This window comes from Schistocerca gregaria, chromosome 1 (assembly GCF_023897955.1).
Source record: "Schistocerca gregaria isolate iqSchGreg1 chromosome 1, iqSchGreg1.2, whole genome shotgun sequence".
In the NCBI taxonomy this organism is placed as follows: Eukaryota; Metazoa; Arthropoda; class Insecta; order Orthoptera; family Acrididae; genus Schistocerca; species Schistocerca gregaria.
In genome coordinates, this window is record NC_064920.1 from 1,077,462,493 (window position 1) to 1,077,484,742 (window position 22,250).

The window sequence follows — 22,250 nt, forward strand, 5'->3', positions numbered from 1 at the left end:
CATGTACAGACGTATAACACAAGTGACACCCAATCACTTGTCCACGTTCGAAGTCCATGAGATCCGCGGAGTGCCACCATTCTGCTCTGTCACGATGTCTAATGACTACTGAGGTCGCTGATATGGAATACCTGGGAGTAGGTGACAGCACAATGCACCTAATATGAAAAACAATTTTATTTTTTTTTTTATTTATTTTTTTTTTTTTTGGGGGGGGGGGGGGGTTGGGGGGGTATCCAGATACTTCTGATCATGTAGTATATGTATACAGTCATTGTACTCTCCTTCACTGTTCAGTCACAAGCAGGTTAGTTCCCTTCTAGAGGGTGCCAACTGTACCACTATTGTATTTTTAATATTCTTTTTCCTATTCTTTATTATATATTACAAGTGGGACTCCTCATGGATTGATAACAGCCATAATGAAAACCATCTTCTCAAGTTTCTTGGAATAAACAGTGTCCTTTCGAGGAAGAAGATGATACTGATAAAAAAGTAAGGCACACGTGTGCTGCACTTTGTTCCCACATTGTAACTTAGATATAACTTTCCAACTCTCCCTTATTAATCTCCCCTAAGAGGATGTCTCAGATACAGCATCTGCTTCTTTTATCTTCAAAAATAATTTCTATTTTTTTATTGAAATCCATCAGAGTTGTGATGTTCAAGTATGACATGAGAGGAACAAAGAATGATCAGCGTTCATCAATTTGATGATTTGAAACAAAGAGCAGCTGGCCATAGCACTGGAGTTGTCATGGCTCCACATCCCTCCCTGTACCTTCCAGAACCTCAGTGACGCTAGTGCTAGTGTTTGTTTTCAATACAGTCCAGAGACAGGTAGTGCTAGTTTCATTGTTTTCTACAAGAAGTGGCTAGCAATCACAGTTTAGTCATCAATCAGCTGCCTTTAGTGAATTAGCAGTCTAGTTAAAAGTTGATTAACTCTCTACAGTAAATTGATTTCTTAGGATGGATAGGATGTGTGACTGCTATGTACGGACGCAGGAGGAGCTGGACACTGTTTCCGAACAGCTGAGAGTATTGATGGCCGCGGTCAGCCGTCTTCAGGCTGCTGCCTCGGAGTGTAGCGGCGGTGGGGAGTCTGGTGCGTCACATGGTACACCCGAGGTGTTACATGCTTCACCCACTGTCCCTGCTGTCGAGACATCTTCGCGAGTACTGGGCGCGGTTGGACCACCCTCTCCCCAAGGGGAGTGGCGGGTTCAGCGGCATTATTGGGAGCTCCAACGTTAGGCGGGTGATGGAACCCCTTAGGGAAATAGCAGAATAGCGGGGGGGTCTCATCCGAGATGTGGAGGAGGCCCTGCCGGCGGCGATAGAGAACACTGGGTACACCCGACTGCAAATTGTTGCTCATGTCGGCACCAATGACTCCTGCCGTCTGGGTTCAGAGGTTATCCTCAGTTCGTACAGGCGGTTGGCGGAATTGGTGAAGGCGGAAAGCCTCACTCGCAGGGTGGAATCAGAGCTAACTATTTGTAGTATAGTTCCCAGAACCGATCGCAGTCTTCAGGTTTGGAGCCGAGTGGAAGGCTTAGACCAGAGGCTCAGATGATTCTGCGAAGATCTGGGGTGCAAATTTCTCAACCTCCGCTATCGGGTGGAGAAATGTAGGGTCCCCGTGAATAGGTCAGGCATGCACTACACGCCGGAAGCAGCTACAAGGGTAGCGGAGTACGCATGGAGTGCACATGGGGTTTTTTTTAGGTTAGAGAATTCCCTCCCTAGGCCCGACAAGATGCCTCCTGAAATGCGGCAAGGTAGGAGTAGGCAAAATTCAACAGGGAATAACAATATTAATGTGCTAATAGTAAACTGCAGGAGCGTCTATAGAAAGGTCCCTGAACTGCTCTCATTAATAAATGGTCATAATGCCCATATAGTACTACGGACAGAAAGTTGGCTAAAACCAGACATAAACAGTAATGAAATCCTAAACTCAGATTGGAATATATACCGCAGAGACAGGCTGGACAGTGAAGGGGGAGGCATGTTTATAGCGATAAGAAGTGCAATAGTATCGAAGGAAATTGACGGAGATCCGAAATGTGAAATAATTTGGGTAAAGGTCACTGTTAAAGCAGGCTCAGACATGGCCCCCTGGCTCAGCAGCTGTTGTGGCTGAACACCTGAAGGATAATTTGGAAAATATTTCAAGTAGATTTCCCACCGTGTTATAGTTCTGGGTGGAGATTTTAATTTGCCGGATATAGACTGGGAGACTCAAACGTTCATAACGGGTGGCAGGGAGAAAGAATCCAGTGAAATTTTTTAGTGCTTTATCTGAAAATTACCTTGAGCAGTTAAACATAGAACCGACTCGTGGTGATAACATATTAGACCTTGTGGTGACAAACAGACCCGAACTATTTGAAACAGTTAACGCAGAACAGGGAATCAGCGATCATTAAGCGGTTACTGCATCGATGATTTCAGCCGTAAATAGAAATATTAAAAAAGGTAGGAAGATTTTTCTGTTTAGCAATAGTGACAAAAAACAGATTTCAGAGTACCTGACGGCTCAACACAAAAGTTTTGTCCCAAGTGCAGATATTGTTGGGGATCAGTGGACAAAGTTCAAAACCATCGTACAATATGCGTTAGATGAGTATGTGCCAAGAAAGATCGTAAAAGATGAAAAAGAACCACCGTGGTACAACAACCGAGTTAGAAAACTGCTGCGGAAGCAAAGGGAACTTCACAGCAAACATAAACATAGCTAAGGCCTTGCAGACAAACAAAAATTACGCCAAGCGAAATGTAGTGTGAGGAGGGCTATGCAAGAGGCATTCAGTGAATTCGAAAGTAAAGTTCTATGTACTGACTTGGCAGAAAATCCTAAGAAATTTTGGTCCTATGTCAAAGCGGTAGGTGGATCAAAACAAAATGTCCAGACACTCTGTGACCAAAATGGTACTGAAACAGAGGATGACAGACTAAAGGCAGAAATACTAAATGTCTTTTTCCAAAGCTGTTTCACAGAGGAAGACTGCACTATAGTTCCTTCTCTAGATTGTCGCACAGATGACAAAATGGTAGATATCGAAATAGATGACAGAGGAATAGAGAAACAATTAAAATTGCTCAAAAGAGGTAAGGGCACTGGACCTGATGGGATACCAGTTCGATTTTACACAGAGTACGCGAAGGAACTTGCCCCCCTTCTTGCAGCGGTGAACTGTAGGTCTCTAGAAGAGCGTAGCGTTACATGGGATTGGAAAAGGGCACAGGTCTTCCCCGTTTTCAAGAAGGGACGTCGAACAGATGTGCAGAACTATAGACCTATATCTCTAACGTCAATCAGTTGTAGCATTTTGGAACACTTATTATGTTCGAGTATAATGACTTTTCTGGAGACTAGAAATCTACTCTGTAGGAATCAGCATGGGTTTCGAAAAAGACAGTCGTGTGAACCCAGCTTGCGCTATTCGTCCACGAGACTCAGAGGGCCATAGACACGGGTTCACAGGTAGACCGTGTTTCTTGACTTCCGAAAGGCGTTCAATACAGTTCCCACAGTCTTTTCATGAACAAAGTAAGAGCATATGGACTGTCAGACCAATTGTGTGATTGGATTGAAGAGTTCCTAGATAACAGAACGCAGCATGTCATTCTCAATGGAGATAAGTCTTCTGAAGTAAGAGTGATTTCAGGTGTGCCGCAGGGGAGTGTCATAGGACCGTTGCTATTCACAATATACATAAATGACCTGGTGGATGCCATCGGAAGTTCACTGAGGCTTTTTACGGATGATGCTGTGGTGTATCGAGAGGTTGCAACAATGGAAAATTGTACTGAAATGCAGGAGGATCTGCAGCGGATTGACGCATGGTGCTACGGAATGGCAATTGAATCTCAATGTAGACAAGTGTAATGTGCTGCGAATACATAGAAAGATAGGTCCCTTATCATTTAGCTACAAAATAGCAGGTCAGCAACTGGAAGCAGTTAATTCCATAAATTATCTGGGAGTACGCATTAGGAGTGATTTAAAATGGAATGATCATATAAAGTTGATCGTCGGTAAAGCAGATGCCAGACTGAGATTCATTGGAAGAATCCTAAGGAAATGCAATCCGAAAACAAAGGAAGTAGGTTACAGTACGCTTGTTTGCCCACTGCTTGAATACTGCTCAGCAGTGTGGGATCCGTACCAGATAGGGTATTTCAAAATGTGGTTATTGAGGCTTTGGGCAGATGGTCACATTAATGTGACTGTTGGATGTGGAAAGTGGACTGAAATGGCTGTGACCTCACTGAATGAATTGTCTGTTCAATTGCTTTTGGGAAGCACTTGCTTTTGGGAAGCACTTTCAAACCCTAAACAGAAGATTGTATGGGTATTTTGACTCCACCAATCAAAATGGAAATCCAGTGTCTTAACCAGTGCATCAGCTCATTTGGTACACGCTGTGTGGATTTCCCTTGCATGCTTAGTTCCAAAGCAACTGTACAAGTATAGTACTCTTATTATTTATTACTTTACATGAGATGGAAATGCAGATTCATTTCGCACAAGCACGATGTGGAACTACATGACAGAGCACATTGATTTTCATAATCAGCAATAATTACATAAAATTAAACAAAATACTCACTCAGAAATTTCTCAGCTTCTTCGCCTGTGACTGAAGCTGAAATCTCCCGTTCACAGGCATCCCATAGGACAAGGGTAAACTTAAACTTCAGCTCCAAGAATTTTGGCATACCTGGGAAAAACATAAAATGGCAACATAAATCTTACGTCCACTACTGTTCTTCATAAAAGTAAACAACTACTGTTCTTCATAAAAGTAAACAATCTTCCGCCTAATATACAATAAGCACAATTTGTTCTTTTTGTAGATGACATTAGTATTGTAATCAATCCAAGCATACATACAGAAACAGATGAAATGGTAAACAATGTTCTTAAAACCATCAATAATTGGTTTTCTGCAAATGGTCTCACCCTCAATTTTAAAAAGACACAACATATCCATGTCTGTACATCTAGGGGTTTACACCAATGATAAGTTTAACACATGGATAGGGAGGAATAAACAAGGTGGGGGTCCATATTGATGAAAATTTAAATTGGAAAAAACACATTTTGAAACTCCTGAAATGACTTAAGACTGCCACATTTGCACTAATAATCATTTCAAATCTAGGGGAGGGAGAAATCAGAAAGTTGACATATTCTGCACATTTCTATTTAATGTCATATGAAATAACGTTCTGGGATAACTCATTTTTAAAAAAGAAAGTTTTCATTGTTCAAAACTTGCTTTAAGAATAATATGAGGTGCTCATCCATAACCAACTTGTAGACATCTGTTTAAGGAACTGGGCATTCTCACTTCTGCTTCACAACATATTTCTTCCCTCATGAAGTTTGTTGTACATAATCCACTACAGTTCCAAAAGAACAGTTACATACATAATTATAATACCAGAAGGAAGAATGACATTCATTACTCGTCAATAAGGCTGTCTTCAGCACAAAAAGGTGTGTGTGTGTGTGTGTGTGTGTGTGTGTGTGTACCTGCTGAAACACAGTTTCATATTTAAATATGATATTCAGTAATAAGAAACGAGATGTGACTTTTTCTGCTTGTGTCATACAGATGTCACTGATATAACTGAATCAGCTGAACAGTGCTGCATTTTGGGTGTTTATGAGAGGCTTTATAATAAGCATTGGACACAGTTAAACAACTACCTGTCATTGAACTACACTATAGTGTTGTTTGTAAGACTGCTCTTCATAAGAAAATCAAACAGTGGAAATCCAGGATGAAATAATAACAATATTATGAAAAGAACAGTTGCTACTCACCATACAGCGCAGATGCAGTCGCAGATAGGCACAACAAAAAGACTGTCAACCAAAGCTTTTGGCCAAACAGGCCTTGATCGGAATAGACAACATACACTCACGCAAACACGACTCACATACACATGACCACAGTATCTGGCTGCCAAGACCAGCCTGGGAGCAGCAGTACATGATGGGAGAAGCAACTGGGTGTTGGGGATAAGGGGACGGCTCGGGATGGGGAGGGGGGTGGGATGGTAAACTGCTGTTTGTGGGAGCATACAGGCACATGGTAGGGAGAAGGTGGGGCAGCTAGGTGCACTCAGAAAGTTATAAAGAGAGGGTGAGTGGGTGGGTGGGTGGAGGGGCGGGCGGGGGCAGGGAAAAATAAATAAGTAAAAAGATTGTGGTTGCATTGGTGGAATATAGGCTGTGTAGTGGTGGAATGGGAACACAGAAGGGGATAGGTGGATAATGACAATAACTACTGAAGGTTGAGGCAGGATGGTTACGGGAGTGTAGGATATATTGTAGAGAGAATTCCCATCTGCGGAGTTCAGAAGATCTGGTATTGGTTGGGAAGGATCCAGATGGCACAGGCTGTGAAGCAGTCACTGAAAGGAAGAATGTCATGTTGGGCAGTGTGCTCAGCAACTGTGTGGTCCAGCTGTTTCTTGGTCAGTTTGTTGGTATCCATTCATGCAGACAGACACCTTCTTAGTTGTAATACTCACATACAACGTAGTACACTGGTTTAGCTTAGCTTGTAGATCACATGACTTGTTTCACAAGTATTCCTGCCTCTGATGTGATAGGTGATGCTTCTGACCAGACTGGAGTAAGTGGTTGTGGGTATTTGTATGGGACAGGCTTTGCATCTAGGTATATTACAGGGATATGAGCCACGAGGCAAGGGCTTTGGGGGGGGGGGGGGGGGGCAGGAGTTATGTGGAGATGGACAAGGGTACTCTTTAGGTTCCGTGGGCGTGGGAATACCAGTGAAGGAGGGGTGGGAAGGATAGTGGGTAGGACATTCCTCATTTCAGGGCATGGCAAGAGGTAGTCGCAACTCTGGCTCAGAATGTGATTCCGTTCCTCCAGTCCTATGTGGTACTGAGTCATGAGGAGTGCACTCCTCTGTGGCCAGACAGTGGGACTTCATGAGTTGGCAGGGGACTGGAGAGAAATGGCACAGGAGATCTGTCTCTGTACAAATTGGGAGGCAGCCTCAGTGAGACCCTAAGTGTATTTTGAGAGGGCTGCTCATCACTGCAGAAGTGCGACTAGACTGTGTGGAAGGGACTCCCTGTAACGGAATGGGAGGCAGATGTCAAAGTGGAGGTATTGCTGGTGGGTGGTACATTTGATATGGATGGAGGTACTGATGTAGCCATCTTTGTAGTGGAGATCATTGAGGGACAGGTGGGTTGTTGGGCTGAGAAGGAGTTGGGCTGATAAGGTGTTGGGCTGATAAGGTGTTGAGGTTCTGGTGGTATGTGGATAGGATATCCTCACCCTCAATCCAGATCACGAAGATAATATCAATGAATCTGAACCAGGTGAGAGGTTTGGATTCTGAGTGGTTATAAAGGATTCCTCTAGATGGCCCATGACTAGGTCGGCATAGGATGGTGCAATGTGGGTGTGCACAGCCATAGCCCACATTTGTTTGTAGGTATTGCCTTCAAAGAAGAAGTAAGTGTGGGTGAGGTTGTAATTGGTCACGGGGATTAGGTTTGAGGTTATAGCTTTGGAATCCATCGAGCACTGGTAAAGGTAGTGTTCAGTAGTGGCAAGGCTATGGGAATTAGAGATGTTAGTGTAAAGAGAGGTGGTATCAATAGTGATAAGCAGGGCACCATGTGGTAAAGGAACAGGAACTATGGAGAGCTGGTGGATGAAATGGTTGATATCTTTTATATAGTAGGATAGGTTCCGGGTAATAGGTTGAAGGTGTTGGTCTATGAGAGCAGAGATTCTCTCATTGGGGGCACAATAACCGGCCACAAGGACGCGTCCTGAGTGGCTGGGTTTATGGACTTTAGGAAGCATGTAGAAGGTGGGAGTGCGGGGACTCTGTGGAGATTTTCTGGAATTGGCCTAAGGATTTGAGGTCAGGTTGTAGATCCTGCTGGATTGGCTTCACTGTGGTAGGTGGCTTTTCTTTTTTCTTTTTCTTTCTTTTTGCAAATTACACTTAAGTGCTTGCCACTCTCAAACAGTGCATGGAAAAAACGAACACCTATATCTTTCTGTGCGAGCTCTGATTTTCCTTATTTTATTATGATGATGATTTCTCTCTACGTAGCTTGGTGCAAACAAAATATTTTTGTGCTTGGAAGAGAAAGTGTGTGATTGAAATTTCTTGGGAAGATTCCACTGCACAGAAAAATGCCTTTGTTTTAATGGTGTCTATCCTACATTCTGTGTCATGTCCTTGACACTCTCTCCCCTATTTCGTCATAAAACAAAATTTGCTGCACAACTCTGAACTTTCTCAATGTACAGTGTTAATCCTATCTGGAAAGGATTCTACAACATGCAGCAGTACTCCAAAAGAGAATGGAAATGCACAGTGTAGGCAAACTCTTTAGTAGATCTGTTACATTTTATGAGTGTTCTGCCAATAAAGTGCAGTCTTTGGCTTGTCTTCCCCACAACATTTTCTGTGTGTTCCTCCCAAATTAAATGTAATTCTAGGTATTTAGTTGTAACAACAAAAACAATCAATTTTTGACAAACTAATGTAATTGGATAGATAAAAAATCTACTCACAAAGCAGTGGCAGAACACACACATGAGAGAAGGTTATGATTAGGCAAGCTTTCAGAACCATTTGCTCCTTCTTCAGGCAGAAGGTTTGATGGGGAAGGAAGAGGGGTGAGGGAAAGGAACGGACAGGCCTAAGAAAAGGGATAGAACCACAGGAAGAGAAGGAAAGACTGATTGTTGAGGACTGCACCCGCCAAGATTTGAAAACCTGAGAGCTTTAATGTGGAAGACAGGGTAATATGCAAGGCATAGATTATAGCTTAACATTGTGCACGAGTTAATAAGAGTAAAAAGCTAAGTGCATTGTACATAACAGAGATGGGAGGGGGCAGCAAAAAATACACAGGTAAGAAAATTAAAGCCATAGGAAACTAAAGCGGAGTGAAGAAAGGAGTAGTTACCTTGAAGAAATGCTCAGATGGAAGACACTAACATAAATTAAGACCAGGTGGGTGGCGAGAACCAAGGACATGTTGTAACGATAGTTCCCACCTGCTGAGTTCTAAGAAACTGGTGTCTGGGGGAAGAAACCAGATGGCGTGTGTGATGAAATAGGCACTGAGGTCACCACTGTCATGTAGAGTATGCTCTGCAACATATTTCATGTTGCCAGAATACACAGTCCGCCTATGCGCAAACAGCCCAATTGATAATTTGGTGATATTCATGCTGATGTATAAGGCCGAACAGTGTTTACATAACAGCTGGGATATAACGTGTTGTTTCACAGGTGGCTCTACCTTCGATAGTATATGTTTTGCTACTTACAGGGGCTGGTATAGCTGGTGGCAGGAGGGGGTGCATAGGGCAAATCTTGCAGTGGGGATGGTCACAGGGGGAGGAGCCATAGGGAAGGGAGATGGGTGTAGAGGGAGTATAGGGTCTGACAAAAATAGCCCAGAGATTGGGAGGGCAACAGAAAGCTATTCTAGGTGTGGTGGGCAAAATCTCAGACAGAATGTATGTCATTTCAGAGCATGATTGTAGGAAGTCATGGCATTGTCAAAGTAATGATTAATACATTCCAGACAGGATAATACTGAGTGACCAGTGGTGTGCTCCGAAGTTGTTTTTGGAGGGGCAGCACTGCAAGGATTGGGTGTAACGACCTGGGAAATCTGCTTTCAAACTAGGCAGTTGGGGTAATTATGTCCAGTGAAGGCTGAGGTGGGAATGGTGGTGTATCGGTGTAAAGAGTCTGCATCTGAACAAATAGCTTTGCCTCAAATGCCTAGGCCATATGGGAGGAAATGTATGATATGGGAAGGATGGCAACTGTCAAGAGAATTTATTTAAATTTACGGCCTTTAGATTAGATTGAGTTATCGTTTGACTGAAGTTTAACGGATTCCTTTTAGCAGTCATGTGAATGACCACAAACTTTTCATTATTTAGGGTCAATTGCCAATTTTTGCACCATTTAGGTATCTTTTCTAAATTGTTTTGCAATTTGTTTTGATTTTCTGATGAGTTTACTAGACAATAAACGACAGCAAATGACTTAAGACGTTTGCTCAGATTGCCTCCTAAATTGTTTGTACACATAAGGAACAGCAGAGGGCTTATGACACTACCTTGGGGAACCCCAGATATCATTCTGTTTTACTAGATGACTTTCCATCAATTACTAATTTGTAAGTGGGAGTATCAGTCTTTCCAAACACATTACTTTTTACCCACTCCAAAATTCAATCATGCTGGACTTCTTAAAGACCTTCTCTCATTCTCGTGGTCTCTACAGTGGAAACCCATTTTTGTCACCAGCCCTACCAGTCAGACTCAATCAAAGACCAATGTACAATCCTGTCTGACTCAGTTCACTCCTTCGCCCAGCCACAATCCACACCCACTGCCCCCAAAATCACTCCCTGTTATCATCACCATCAGTTTTCTGCTATATTAGCAGGTCCTTTGCCTCTCCATTTTCTGCAATCCATTGCTTCCTTCTTAAGGCTGCTGTATGTTGTACCATCCATCACGTCATCCAGTATCTGAAATCTCTTCCTTCCTCACTTCCTTTTCCCTTCTACATAATCTCCTAAAACTTCTTTTATCAGTCGCCATTCTTTCTTAACATATGCCCAATCCAACTTCTTTTTTCTTCTTTTTATTACATCTAGTAACTGTCTTCTCTCTCCCACTCTTCTCAGTACCTCTTCATATTTTACTCTGTCCATCCAACTTATTCTTTTCATCCTCCGCCATGTCCACATCTCAAAAGCCTCCAGCCTTTCTCTGTCTTCCTTCCTCAAAGTCCATGATTCAGGGCCACACAGAACAACACTCCATACAAGACATTTTATGAGTCTTTTTGTGAGTTCTCTGCCCAGACTGTTGCAGAAAATTCTCCTTTTCTTATAAAATGCCTCTTTTGTCATTGCTATCCTTGTTTCAATTTCTGTGCTGTTCCAAGATACTTAAAATTTTGCAACTGTTCCAATATTTCTCCATTCAGCATACATTTTATTTCTTTATTTCCTCCTAGTGCCAATACTTTTGTTTTCTTTGGGTTAATTACTATTCCATAATTTTTTCCGTTAGCTTCAATGGTGTCCACTAAATCCTGTAATTCTTTTTCCCCTGTGGCGAGAAGGACCATGTCATCAGCAAACCTCTAACACCCTACTCTACTTCCTCCAATTTCTACTCCTTTGTCATCTAATGAGCAGTGGTCAATCATATTTTCCAAGTAGAGGTCGAAAAGGGTAGGTGATAGACAGAATCCCTGTCTTAGTACTTTTCTTAGTCCGATCCAGTTTGTACTTTATCCTCTCACTTTAACCGAGGCTTTTTGATTAAGATATAAAGGGTTTACAAGTCTTCTGGTTTTCCAGTCCACTCTCTTTTCCCTCATTATAGTGACCAGCTTGTCCCAAGCCACACTGTCAAATGCTTTTTCTAGATTGATGAAGCACATGCATAGGTCTCTTCATTTTACATTAAACCTTTCTCCCAAGATTCGTAGGAGCCCTATTGCATCTCTGGTGCCCATATTCCGTCTAAAGCCAAACAGCTCCTCGCCAAGATTCTCCTCCATTACTTTTTCAGGTCTCTTATTACTTATTCTTAACATTACTTTGGCTCCATGTGAAATGAGACTGACTGTCCTGTGCTCACTGCATTTCTTAGTTCCTTGTTTTTTTGATAATGGAATCATTACTGTTGTCAGAAAGTCCTCAGGCCATTCACCACTGTCATATATTTTATTACATAACCTCAATATTTATCTTATTCCATCTTGGTTCAAGCATTCTAATATTTATTTTGGTATCATATCTGTACCTACCACTTTGCCATTTTTCATTGCAGCTATGGCAGACTTTACTTCTTCTATTATGATGGTTGGTCCTTTCTCGTCATCGCTTACACTGTTGAGTGATTCAAGTTCCAGAGTTTCTGGTTTGCGATCCGTGTCATATAGCTCTTTTAGATATTCTTCCCATATCTGGAGGACATCGTCAAGATCTTTGTACACTACCTCTTTGCCTTTGCTCAAAATTTCCATAGTAGCACTTCCTGCTCTGTTTTGATCCCATGTCATAGTCTTTACTCTGTTGTATAGTAAGTCATATCTTCCCTTCCTGTCCAGTTCTTCAATTGCATCACATATCTCTTTTAGCCATTTTTTCCTAGCCTGCTCTGTTTCTCTTTGCAGTTCAGTATTTAACCTTCAGTACATCTTCCTTGCATCTTCAGTGTTCTTGTTTTTAAATGTTCTTCTCTCCTCCATCTTGGAAATCATTTCTTGTGTGACCCATGTTTTCCTTTTTTTTTGCTATTTTCCCTTTTACATATCCTGTATTTTGCTGTCCTGTTTTAATGATTCCTTCTTTCAGCATATTGCAGTACTCGTTGGCATTGTCAGGTGGTTATTTGTCTCGTAATGTGTTTAGAAACTCACGACAGCATTTCTTTAATTTGTTCTTAGTTCGATCTTATCTTCTCTAGATCCCACTTCTTCACCATTGTCGCCATACATAAGTTGTGGTCACTATTAATATCTGCACCTCGTAAAGTGGGCACCTTCTTGATTCCATTCCTGCATCTTTCTTCTACCAGTATAAAATCGATTTGGTTTCTGTATTTATCCCCTGGTGATTTCCAAGTGCAGAGCCTCCTCCTGTGATTCTTGAACCATGTATTTGCCAATATCAGCTGCCTTTCCCTGCAGAAGTCAATTAGCTGATCACCTCTATCATTTATATGTGATCAGAGGCTTTCCTGGCGTATGTGTTGTTTCCAGGGCTCTCGGGTGTTCAGCTGGATCCGATCATTGCAGTCCCACAATATTTCGGTGAATAATCTTTCCACCATCATTAGATGACCGTATGTGGGAAAGTGCAAGCACTATATTCGGAACTCAGCGGACTTCGTTTGTCGTCTTAAGAAGCTGAGCCTACAAGAAACAGACATCATGGTTAGCTTTGATGTCGTGTCACTCTTCACACGGGTCCCGCACACTACAAGTGGCTGATCGGATGGCGGCCGATCGGAAACCTGTGCGTTTTTTCCAATATGTGGATGACACGTTTGTCATCTGGCCCCATGGGCCTGACCAGCTACAGACATTTTTAGAACATCTAAATTCAGTCCACGAGAACATACGGTTCACCACTGAAATCGAGAAGGAAGGGAAATTGCCCTTTCTTGATGTACTTGTAGAGCGGAGATCTAATGGCACACTGGGTCATAGCATGTACTGCAAACCTACACATACGGACTGATATTTACATGCCTCGAGTTGCCACCATCCTGCACAACTCAACGGGATACCCAACACACTGGTTTACAGGGCATACCCGATATTGGATGAACACAATCTACACAAAGAACTTAAACATCTAGAAAATGTGTTCCCCAAGAATGGGTACAGTAGCCGACAGATCCAGACAGCCTTCGGAAGATGGAAACGCAGCGGAAACCCAGATAAAGAACAGTCTAAAGATGATGAACCAGGCCTTGCCTCTCTACCATATGCAGGCAACCTGATGTCAAAAATTGGGAGACTGCTAAAACAACACAAAATTGACACGGTCTACCGACCACCATCCAAGATACGCACCTTACTGAGGACGGTGAAAGACGGATTTGGCTTCAAGAAAGCGGGCGTATATAATATTCCATGTGGTTGCGGCAAATCCTACATCAGTCAAACGATCCGAACAGTCGAAGACTGCTGCAAAGAACACCAACGGCACACACACCTAGGCAGAACACTGCTTGGAAACTGGACACAATGTGAAATACGCAGAGACCAAGATTCTGGCCCCTACCAGCTTCTACTGGGACAGCATCTTCAAGGTGGGCATTGAAATTTGCATAACGGACAATCTCATAAACCGAGACACAGGTTTTCAACTGAGCAAGGCACGGAAACCCTTACTTAGCTCCATCAAGGAGTCACGCCTCAAGTGAACACAAGAACTTTCCACGATGGCCGCCGGGGACACTCTATGGGATTTTGCATCTTCAACCACCCGGCAAGACGCCGGGGATGGTGTGGACCTGACTCGGTGCCCGAAAATGGATCGTTGGCAGCCGCAATAGTAGTGTCGGCACTCGGAATTGGAATGTCAGCGGCCGCAATCAGACCGTCGGTGCAGGGAACCGAAGCCTGACTGACGGACATAAATAACACCGACAGTGAGCGGACAGACCTTTCCATCAGAAACACCTGATAATGGCGGAAAGGTTATTCGCCGAAATATCGTGGGACTTCAACAGTAGCATCCGGCTGGACACCTGTGAGCTCTGGAAACAATCGATCATTTCTCTTCCAAGACCACGACTGCCTACTATGTTTCCCTCTTTCCATTTTCCCACAATGGCATTCCAGTCTCCCATTACTATTTTGCAGCATTTTTTATTTTTGTCCATTATTCTGTCTATTATATAGTAGTTTCCTCTACAATTTGGTCATCATGTTCTGAAGTTGGTATATACACCTGGACAATCAGTAAATCTTTTTGTGCTCCTTTCAGCCTTACATCAATAACCTGATCATTTGCATAGTCCACATATTCCACACATTTAGCCAATTCCTTTGTCATAATCATTCCTACTCCATTCATTCCTTTTACTTCTCCTCTTGAGGAGTACAATAAATATTCATCTGACTGTAACTCTCCATTCCACACCATCTCACCTCAGCAACTCCTACAAGATACAGATGATTCTTTTACATCTCTCTTTTAAGGTTTTCTAGTTTTCCTGCTTGTAGAAGAGTTCTAACATTCCAGGTACCCATTCTTGTTTTGATATTTTGCCTCCTTTTGAAGTTGTCCCCCCTGGAGATCCAAAAAGAGGGACTATTTTACCTCCAGATACTGATTACTGATTTAAAACGAGAGGAAGCCAGGGAATCCTCAGGGACTCTCACCCAGTGAGTATGTGGCTGGTGACCATGAGGCCCCGAGCTGAGTTCTGGCATTTTTTCCATTTACTTATGCTAGGCTCCTCACTTTTATCTTTCCTATCTGGTCAACTTTTGTTATTTTCTGACCCTGACGCTATTAGGTTTCGAGGGCTAGGGGTCTTTCATTTTCCAAACTAAACTTCTCATGCAGTGTCTGACCAGATTGGGCGGCTGCGAAAGGCGTCTGTATCCCATGTTAGAGGCGGCCTCCAGAACTGCAGAAGGCATCAGAAAACCACTGCAGACTATGTTCCCAGTCTCCATTTTATGTACTCGCTGTTAACTTACCAGAACCTAGAACCTTGCCTCGCTATCATTACCTAAACCCATCAACATGCAAGGTAATGTTCATCTGCACAAAGAACTGCAATCCTCCATATAACAACTGACGCTGACCCTATAATCCAATCTGCTGACAAAGGCTCCACCACTTCTGTTTTGAAGCGCAAGGATACTCTGCCAGCTGTCTCATTTATCCACCAACAAACCCTGCCAAAGTGATGTTAATCCAGAAATCCAAGAGTATCTCCAGCCCCTCCTCAAATCCTTAGGCCCATCCCAGAACCTCTCTCCAAAGTCCATCTCTCTCCTAATTCCTACCACTCCCCGCACTCCTACCTTCTACATGTTTCCTAAAATCCATAAACCAAACCACTCAGGATGCCCCATTGTGGCTGGTCCTGTGCTCCACTGAGAGGATATCTGCTCTTGTAGACCAACACCTTCAGCTTACTACCTGCAACCTACCCTGCTATGTAAAAGATACCAACCATTTCCTCCACCAGCTCTCCAAAGTTCCTGTTCTTCTACCACACAGTGCCCTGCTTGTCACTATTGATGCCACCTCCCTTTACATTAACATCCCTAGTTCCCATAGCCTTGCCACTATTGACACTTCCTTTCCCGATGCCCGATGGATTCCAAACACACAACCTCCAACCTAGTCGCCATGACCAACTATATCCTCTCCTCCTCCCCCCCCCCTCCCCCATACTTCTCCTTTGAAGGCAACACCTACAAACAGATGCGGTGTATGGCTATCTGCAACCATATGGCATCATCCTATGTCAACCCATTCATGAGCCATCTAGAGTAATTCTTTGTATCTACCTAGAATCCCAAACCCCTCACCTGGTTCAGATTCACTGATATTATCTTCGCGATCTGGATCGAGGGTGAGGACGTCCTATCCACATTCCACCAGAGCCTCAACACCTTCCCACCCATTTGTTTTACCTGACTCTTCTCCACCCAATAAGCCACCTTCCTTGCTGTTGACCTCTACCACAAAGACAACTACATCAGTACCTTTGTCCTTATCAAACTTAGCAACCACCAGCACTGTGACAGCTGCCTCTCATTCCGTACCAGGAAGTCCCATCCATACAGCCTAGCCACCATGGCCATGCATCTGTAGTGACTAGCAGTTCCTCTCAGAATACACCTAATGTCTCACTGAGGCCTTCACAGACCATAATTACCCCGCCAATCATGTACAGAGACAGATCTTGTGTGCCATATCTCTCAAGTCACCAGTGAACCCCCAAAATCCCACTTTCTGGCCACAGAGGAGCATTCCCCTCATGACTCAGCACCACCCAGGATTGGAGTAACTGAATCACATTCTGGACCAGGGTTGTGACTATCCCTCGCTGTGCCCTGAAATGAGGAATGCCCTACTCACTCTACTTCTCACCCCTCCCACAGTGGTATTCCCACACCCGCCGAACCTACACTATATCCTTGTGCAACCCTACACAACCCTTATTCCCAAGCCTTTGCCTCATGGCTTGCATCCCTGTAACAGATCTAGATGCAAGACCTGTCCCATACATCCTCCACCGAGCGAGGTGGCGCAGTGGTTAGCGCACTGGACTCGCATTCGGGAGGACGACGGTTCAATCCCGTCTCCGGCCATCCTGATTTAGGTTTTCCGTGATTTCCCTAAATCGCGTCAGGCAAATGCCGGGATGGTTCCTTTGAAAGAGCACGGCCGATTTCCTTCCCAATCCTTCCCTAACCCGAGCTTGCGCTCCGTCTCTAATGACCTCGTTGTCGATGGGACGTGAAACACTAACCACCACCACAACCACATACATCCTCCTCCCACCACCACCACCACATACTCCAGTCTGGACACAAGCATCACCTACCCCATCAGGGGCATGGATCCCTGTAAAACTAGTCGTGTGATCTAGAAGTTAAGCTGCAACCACTGTTCTGCATTCTATGTGGGCATGACACCCAACAAGCTGCCTGAAACTTTCTGGCAGATTAAAACTGTGTGTCAGAACAAGACTCGAACATGAGACCTTTACCTTTTGAGGGCAAGGGCTCTACCAACTTAGCTACCCAAGCATCACTCATGTCCAACCCTCACAGCTTCAATTCTGCCAGTACCTAGTCTCCTACTTTCCAAACTTCACAGAAACTCTTCTGCGAACGTTGCAGAACTAGCACTCCTGGAAGAAAGAATATTGTGGAAATATGGCTTAGCCACAGCCTGGGGGAGGTTTCCACAATGAGATGTTCACTCTGCAGCGGAGTGTGCACTGATATGCTGATAGGAGAAGGTCCCAAGTTCGAGTCTCGGTCTGGCACACAGTTTTAATCTGAAAGGATGTTTCATATCAGTGCACACTCCGCAGGCTGTGGTTAAGCCATGTTCCCACAATATCCTTTCTTCCAGGAGTGCTAGTTCTACAAGGTTTGTAGAAGAGCTTCTGTGAAGTTTGGAAGGTAAGAGATGAAGTACTGGCAGAATTGAAGCTGTGAGGGTCAGATGTGAGTCGTGCTTCGGTAGCTCAATTGGTAGAGCACTTGCCCACAAAAGGCAAAGGTCCCGTGTTCGAGTCTCGGTCCAGCACACTTACCTTCCAAACTTCACAGAAGCTCTTCTACAAACCTTGTAGAACTAGCAATCCTGGAAGAAAGTATATTGTGAGAACATGGCTTAACCACAGCCTGGGGGAGGTTACCAGAAGTTTTAATCTGCCAGGAAGTTTCATATCAGCGCACACTCCGCTGCAGAGTGAAAATCTCATTCTGAAAAAGCTGTCTGTCCGCATAAATGGCCACTGAGAAAATGTTGCCAAGAAACTGCTGAACCAACCAGCTGCTGAGCACACTGCCCAACACAACATCCTTCATTTCAATGACTGCTTCAAGCCTGTGCCATCTGGATCCTTCCCACCAACACCAGCTTATCTGAAACACGCAGATGGGGACTGTCCCTCAATGTACGAGGGTCATCCACAAAGTAAGTTCCATTTTTATTTCTATCCGTGACAGTGCTATGATCGGACTTCCGAGCATGCGCGGCAGTTGCTTTGACTCAAGGGGAAGACATGTACACCATTTTCAGATCACTGCTGCCGACATGTGCTCTGTAGTGCTTCTTTAAAATGTCAACCGTAATTAAAAATGCCGCCACATGTGAAAACAGATCTGTGATTCATTTTCTAAATGCAAAGAAAGTTAAACCAAAAGAAATTCATCAGCAAATCTGTGAGGTTTACGGACAAATGCTATGAGTGATTCAATGGTTAGAAGATGGATCAGACTGTTCAATGAAGGACATGATCATGTGCACAATGAAGAACAAAGTGGACGCCTGTTTATGGTTACTGATGAACTGGTTCACACAATTGAAGAGAAGATTAAGCACAACCATAAATTTGCATTTAGTGACCTTGCTATGGAAGTTCTGCAAATTTCACAATCACTAATTCATGAAATTGTTACTGAAAAACCGAAATTTTGAAAACTCTGCTCACATTGGATACCCAAAATTCTTACTGGACAATACAAAAAACAACGGATGGGCAGTGCCTTTCAGTTTTTGACACTAAAATGAAGATGGTGAAGAATTCTTTCTTGGATAGTCATGGGGGATGAAACTTGGGTATCGTACGACACTCCTGAAACAAAACGACAATCAATGGAATGGAGACACACTTCATTCCCAACAAATGTTAAGCCTAAGCAAATCCTGACACCTTGAAAAGTCATGTGCACCAGTTTTTGGGACAGAAAAGGCATTTTGCTGATTGATTTCTTACCACGAGGCCAAACAAACAACACACATGGTTACTGCAAGACCATTAAGAAATTGCGTCGCACAATACAACACAAGCACCGAGGATTACTGTCAAAAGGTGTTATTTTTTTCCATGATAATGCCCGACCTCACACGGTGAATGTGACTAAACAACTCTTATGGGAATTTCACTGGGACACGTTTGATCATCCTCCGCACAGCCTGGACCTCTCTCCTAGTGACTTTCTTCTCTTCTTACACCTAAAATCTGTCCTTGGTGGTCAATGCTTCAATGATGATGATGAGCTGAAAGAACATGTTACCACATAGTTGTAAACAAAGATTCCAAGACTTACCAAGCGGGAAAGCGCCGGCAGACAGGCACATTAACAAAACACACAAACACACACACACAGAATTGCTAGCTTTCGCAACCGATGGTTGCTTCTTCAGGAAGGAGAGGGAAAGACGAAAGGATGTGGGTTTTAAGGGAGAGGGTAAGGAGTCATTGCAATCCCGGGAGCGGAAAGACTTCCCTTAGGGGAAAAAAAGGACAGGTGTAAACTCGCACACACATACACACACATATCCATCCGCACATACACAGACACAAGCAGACATATTTAAAGGCAAAGAGTCTTTGCCTTTAAATATGTCTGCTTGTGTCTGTGTATGTGCGGATGGATATGTGTGTGTATGTGTGTGCGAGTTTACACCTGTCCTTTTTTGTATGTGCGTATGTTATCTATTCTGATGAAGGCCTGTTAGGCCAAAAGTTTTGTTTGACAGTCTTTCTGTTGTTCCTATCTGTGACTAGTATCTCTGCTATGTGGTGAGTGGCAACTATTTTCTTCATAAGAAAATACATTATATCTAACTGCTTGCTCACAATTAGACAAAAATAGGACATGGGTCAGGAGTCAATGGGGATTTTGACAAAAAGTGTTTCACTGCTGTAAGGTAATAGAAATGAGGGAGATTAGAATATCAGGAGGTACCACTGAAGCATTAAAGATCTATGGCCTTCTACGTCTACCACATAGAAAAATCATTGTTATTCCTTGAAAACCATAGTCCATACTCCTCACGACAAGAGGGTCCCTCTTAATCTGGTATCTGGGTGATGTGCACCTCCTTTCCAACCTTCTAAAAATATCTGTGTGCTTTTTCCAACCAGAAGAAGTACCTAACAGTCCTGGAAACTGCACTTTCAAATGTGTGTATCGTCTGCGCTGAAATTCTGCCAGTCATTCTGTCTTCTTGTAATTTTACATTTTTCGCAAGGTAATTCCCTCTTTGGTAATATCAGCTTCAAACACACATTGAAATCTTTGCTTGACAACTCCTTCTACTCCAAAGAAAGATTTTTCTGTGTGTAATAATATAATGTGTGTGGAAGGGAAAGGGGGTGGGCATGCGTGTGTGTGTGTGTGTGTGTGTGTGTGTGTGTGTGTGTGTGTGTGTGAGGAGGAGGGAGACTGAACATATGTAGGCACACATCACGGGGGAAAAATTGGGAGAGATTGGAATTGTGTCCATGGAACAAGTAAATAACTAACTAACCAGCATCACACAGTCAGAAAGAAAAAAAATGACAGTCTAGAGTAAAAGTTGAGCTTTTATGTCAGCATATATGAAAAGTTGTAGAATCCATACCAGGATATTTGCAAGGTTTCATTGATGGTATTTATACGATAAATATACAAATTAGATGCAGACACTAACATAAAGTGCACCTAATAAAAATCATGAGCTGATATTAAATTCACAGAGAACTCAACACTTCTAATGCAAACCATTGCAAGCTTTCTTGATTTAGCTAGGAAGTAGACTTGTGGCACTGGCGTGTATACAACTGTAATATCAAGGAAGCTTTTGCAAAGAGAAACACAAGACACGAATGCCAAGCTTGAACATAACAAATTACGAAAACAGAGGATGAGGCAACATGGAGTAATCAGGAAACAGTAGAGTACCATAAAATCTACTTCTTTCTTACACGTTAGTATCTAATTGGTCACAGTTCACTGATATCTGACACAACAGGATGAACTCTTATAACAGGGGTGTGATTTGATTCGAACGTGACTAATTCAGTATGTTCACTACGATTAATTTAGAACATTTACTTAGCCTACTTACCTTGACTAGAACAGGGTAGACATATCTGCTGCTCAGAATGAGGTTGTTGTTTGCTAATTCTTGTATAACTCTGCTCTTTCCTACAGATGTAACACCGTGCTGTTATTAAGTCCAGTGGACAACCTGTTGATGGACATTTCTCTTCACATAACTTCTCACAAAAAACGTACATACTAAGTCCTTACATTTTTAATGAAAACTTTTAAAAGGATTAGTGCAACAAATCAGTCTAAGAGTTACAACATTGTCTCGGAGGATTACTTCAAGCATGTAGATGTTTGTAACATGTAAAATGTGCCATGGAAAATGCCACTGAACCTTTAAGTCAGCAGTATTGATAACCTCTTGAGGAACAACTTGTGTGAGTTTGTTATTATTTCTCATTTACAGTTCCCCTTAACCTTCCACTGTATTATGCAGGATAGCTTCGTGCAATTCCCTATTTAACAAACATTTATTTGCGTAATTGTGGTTTATTCATCTCATGACATACGTTTGCAATCCATTTGGTTTTTGTATAGGAGAAAGAAACCAAATACATATTTCATATCTGACTATTTTAAGTATTACTTTGACAAGAAACAGCAAGCATCAATTCTTTAAGCCTTTTCATTCTGGCAACAAAATATGAAAGCACAGGTCTGTTAATGTGTAAAACTGGTGTAGCACTATCCACCCCATTTTTCAAACTACAAACAATAGACAAAACTGACGGCATCAGGCATTAGTACACAGAAATCAAAGGATGTTCTACTGACATAAAGTATTCATAACCACAATAATAATAATAAAAAAGTCTCTCTTCACACTGACTAGTCTTGTAGTTCTAATATGAGAATACATTATCAAAATTAACACTTAAGTTCAAAAAATGGTTCAAATGGCTCTAAGCACCATGGGACTTAACATCTGAAGTCATCAGTCTCCTAGATTTAGAACTACTTAAACCTAACTAACCTAAGGATATCACACACATCCATGCCTGAGGCAGGATTCGAACCTGCAACCAAAGCAGTCACGTGGTTCCAGACTGAAGCGCCTAGAACCGCTCAGCCACT

General features: G+C 42.9%; 1 protein-coding gene and 1 non-coding gene across 5 annotated transcripts in view; one reads left to right on the plus strand and one right to left on the minus strand.

The window, feature by feature from the left end:
* The window catches only part of LOC126281745 (uncharacterized), a 221,055-nt gene that overhangs the window by 36,375 nt on the left and 162,430 nt on the right, over positions 1-22,250 (minus strand). For all 4 annotated transcript variants that reach the window (XM_049980961.1, XM_049980943.1, XM_049980935.1 and 1 more), the window contains exons 10-11: positions 21,193-21,315; positions 4,623-4,733 (exon numbers count right to left, since the gene is read on the minus strand). In XM_049980961.1, the coding sequence (XP_049836918.1) occupies positions 4,623-4,733; positions 21,193-21,315 (234 nt within the window). The remainder of the gene's footprint in view (positions 1-4,622; positions 4,734-21,192; positions 21,316-22,250) is intronic.
* Trnaa-cgc (transfer RNA alanine (anticodon CGC)) lies at positions 16,856-16,928 on the plus strand. The gene has a single exon. It is a non-coding gene; the product is annotated as a tRNA-Ala (tRNA).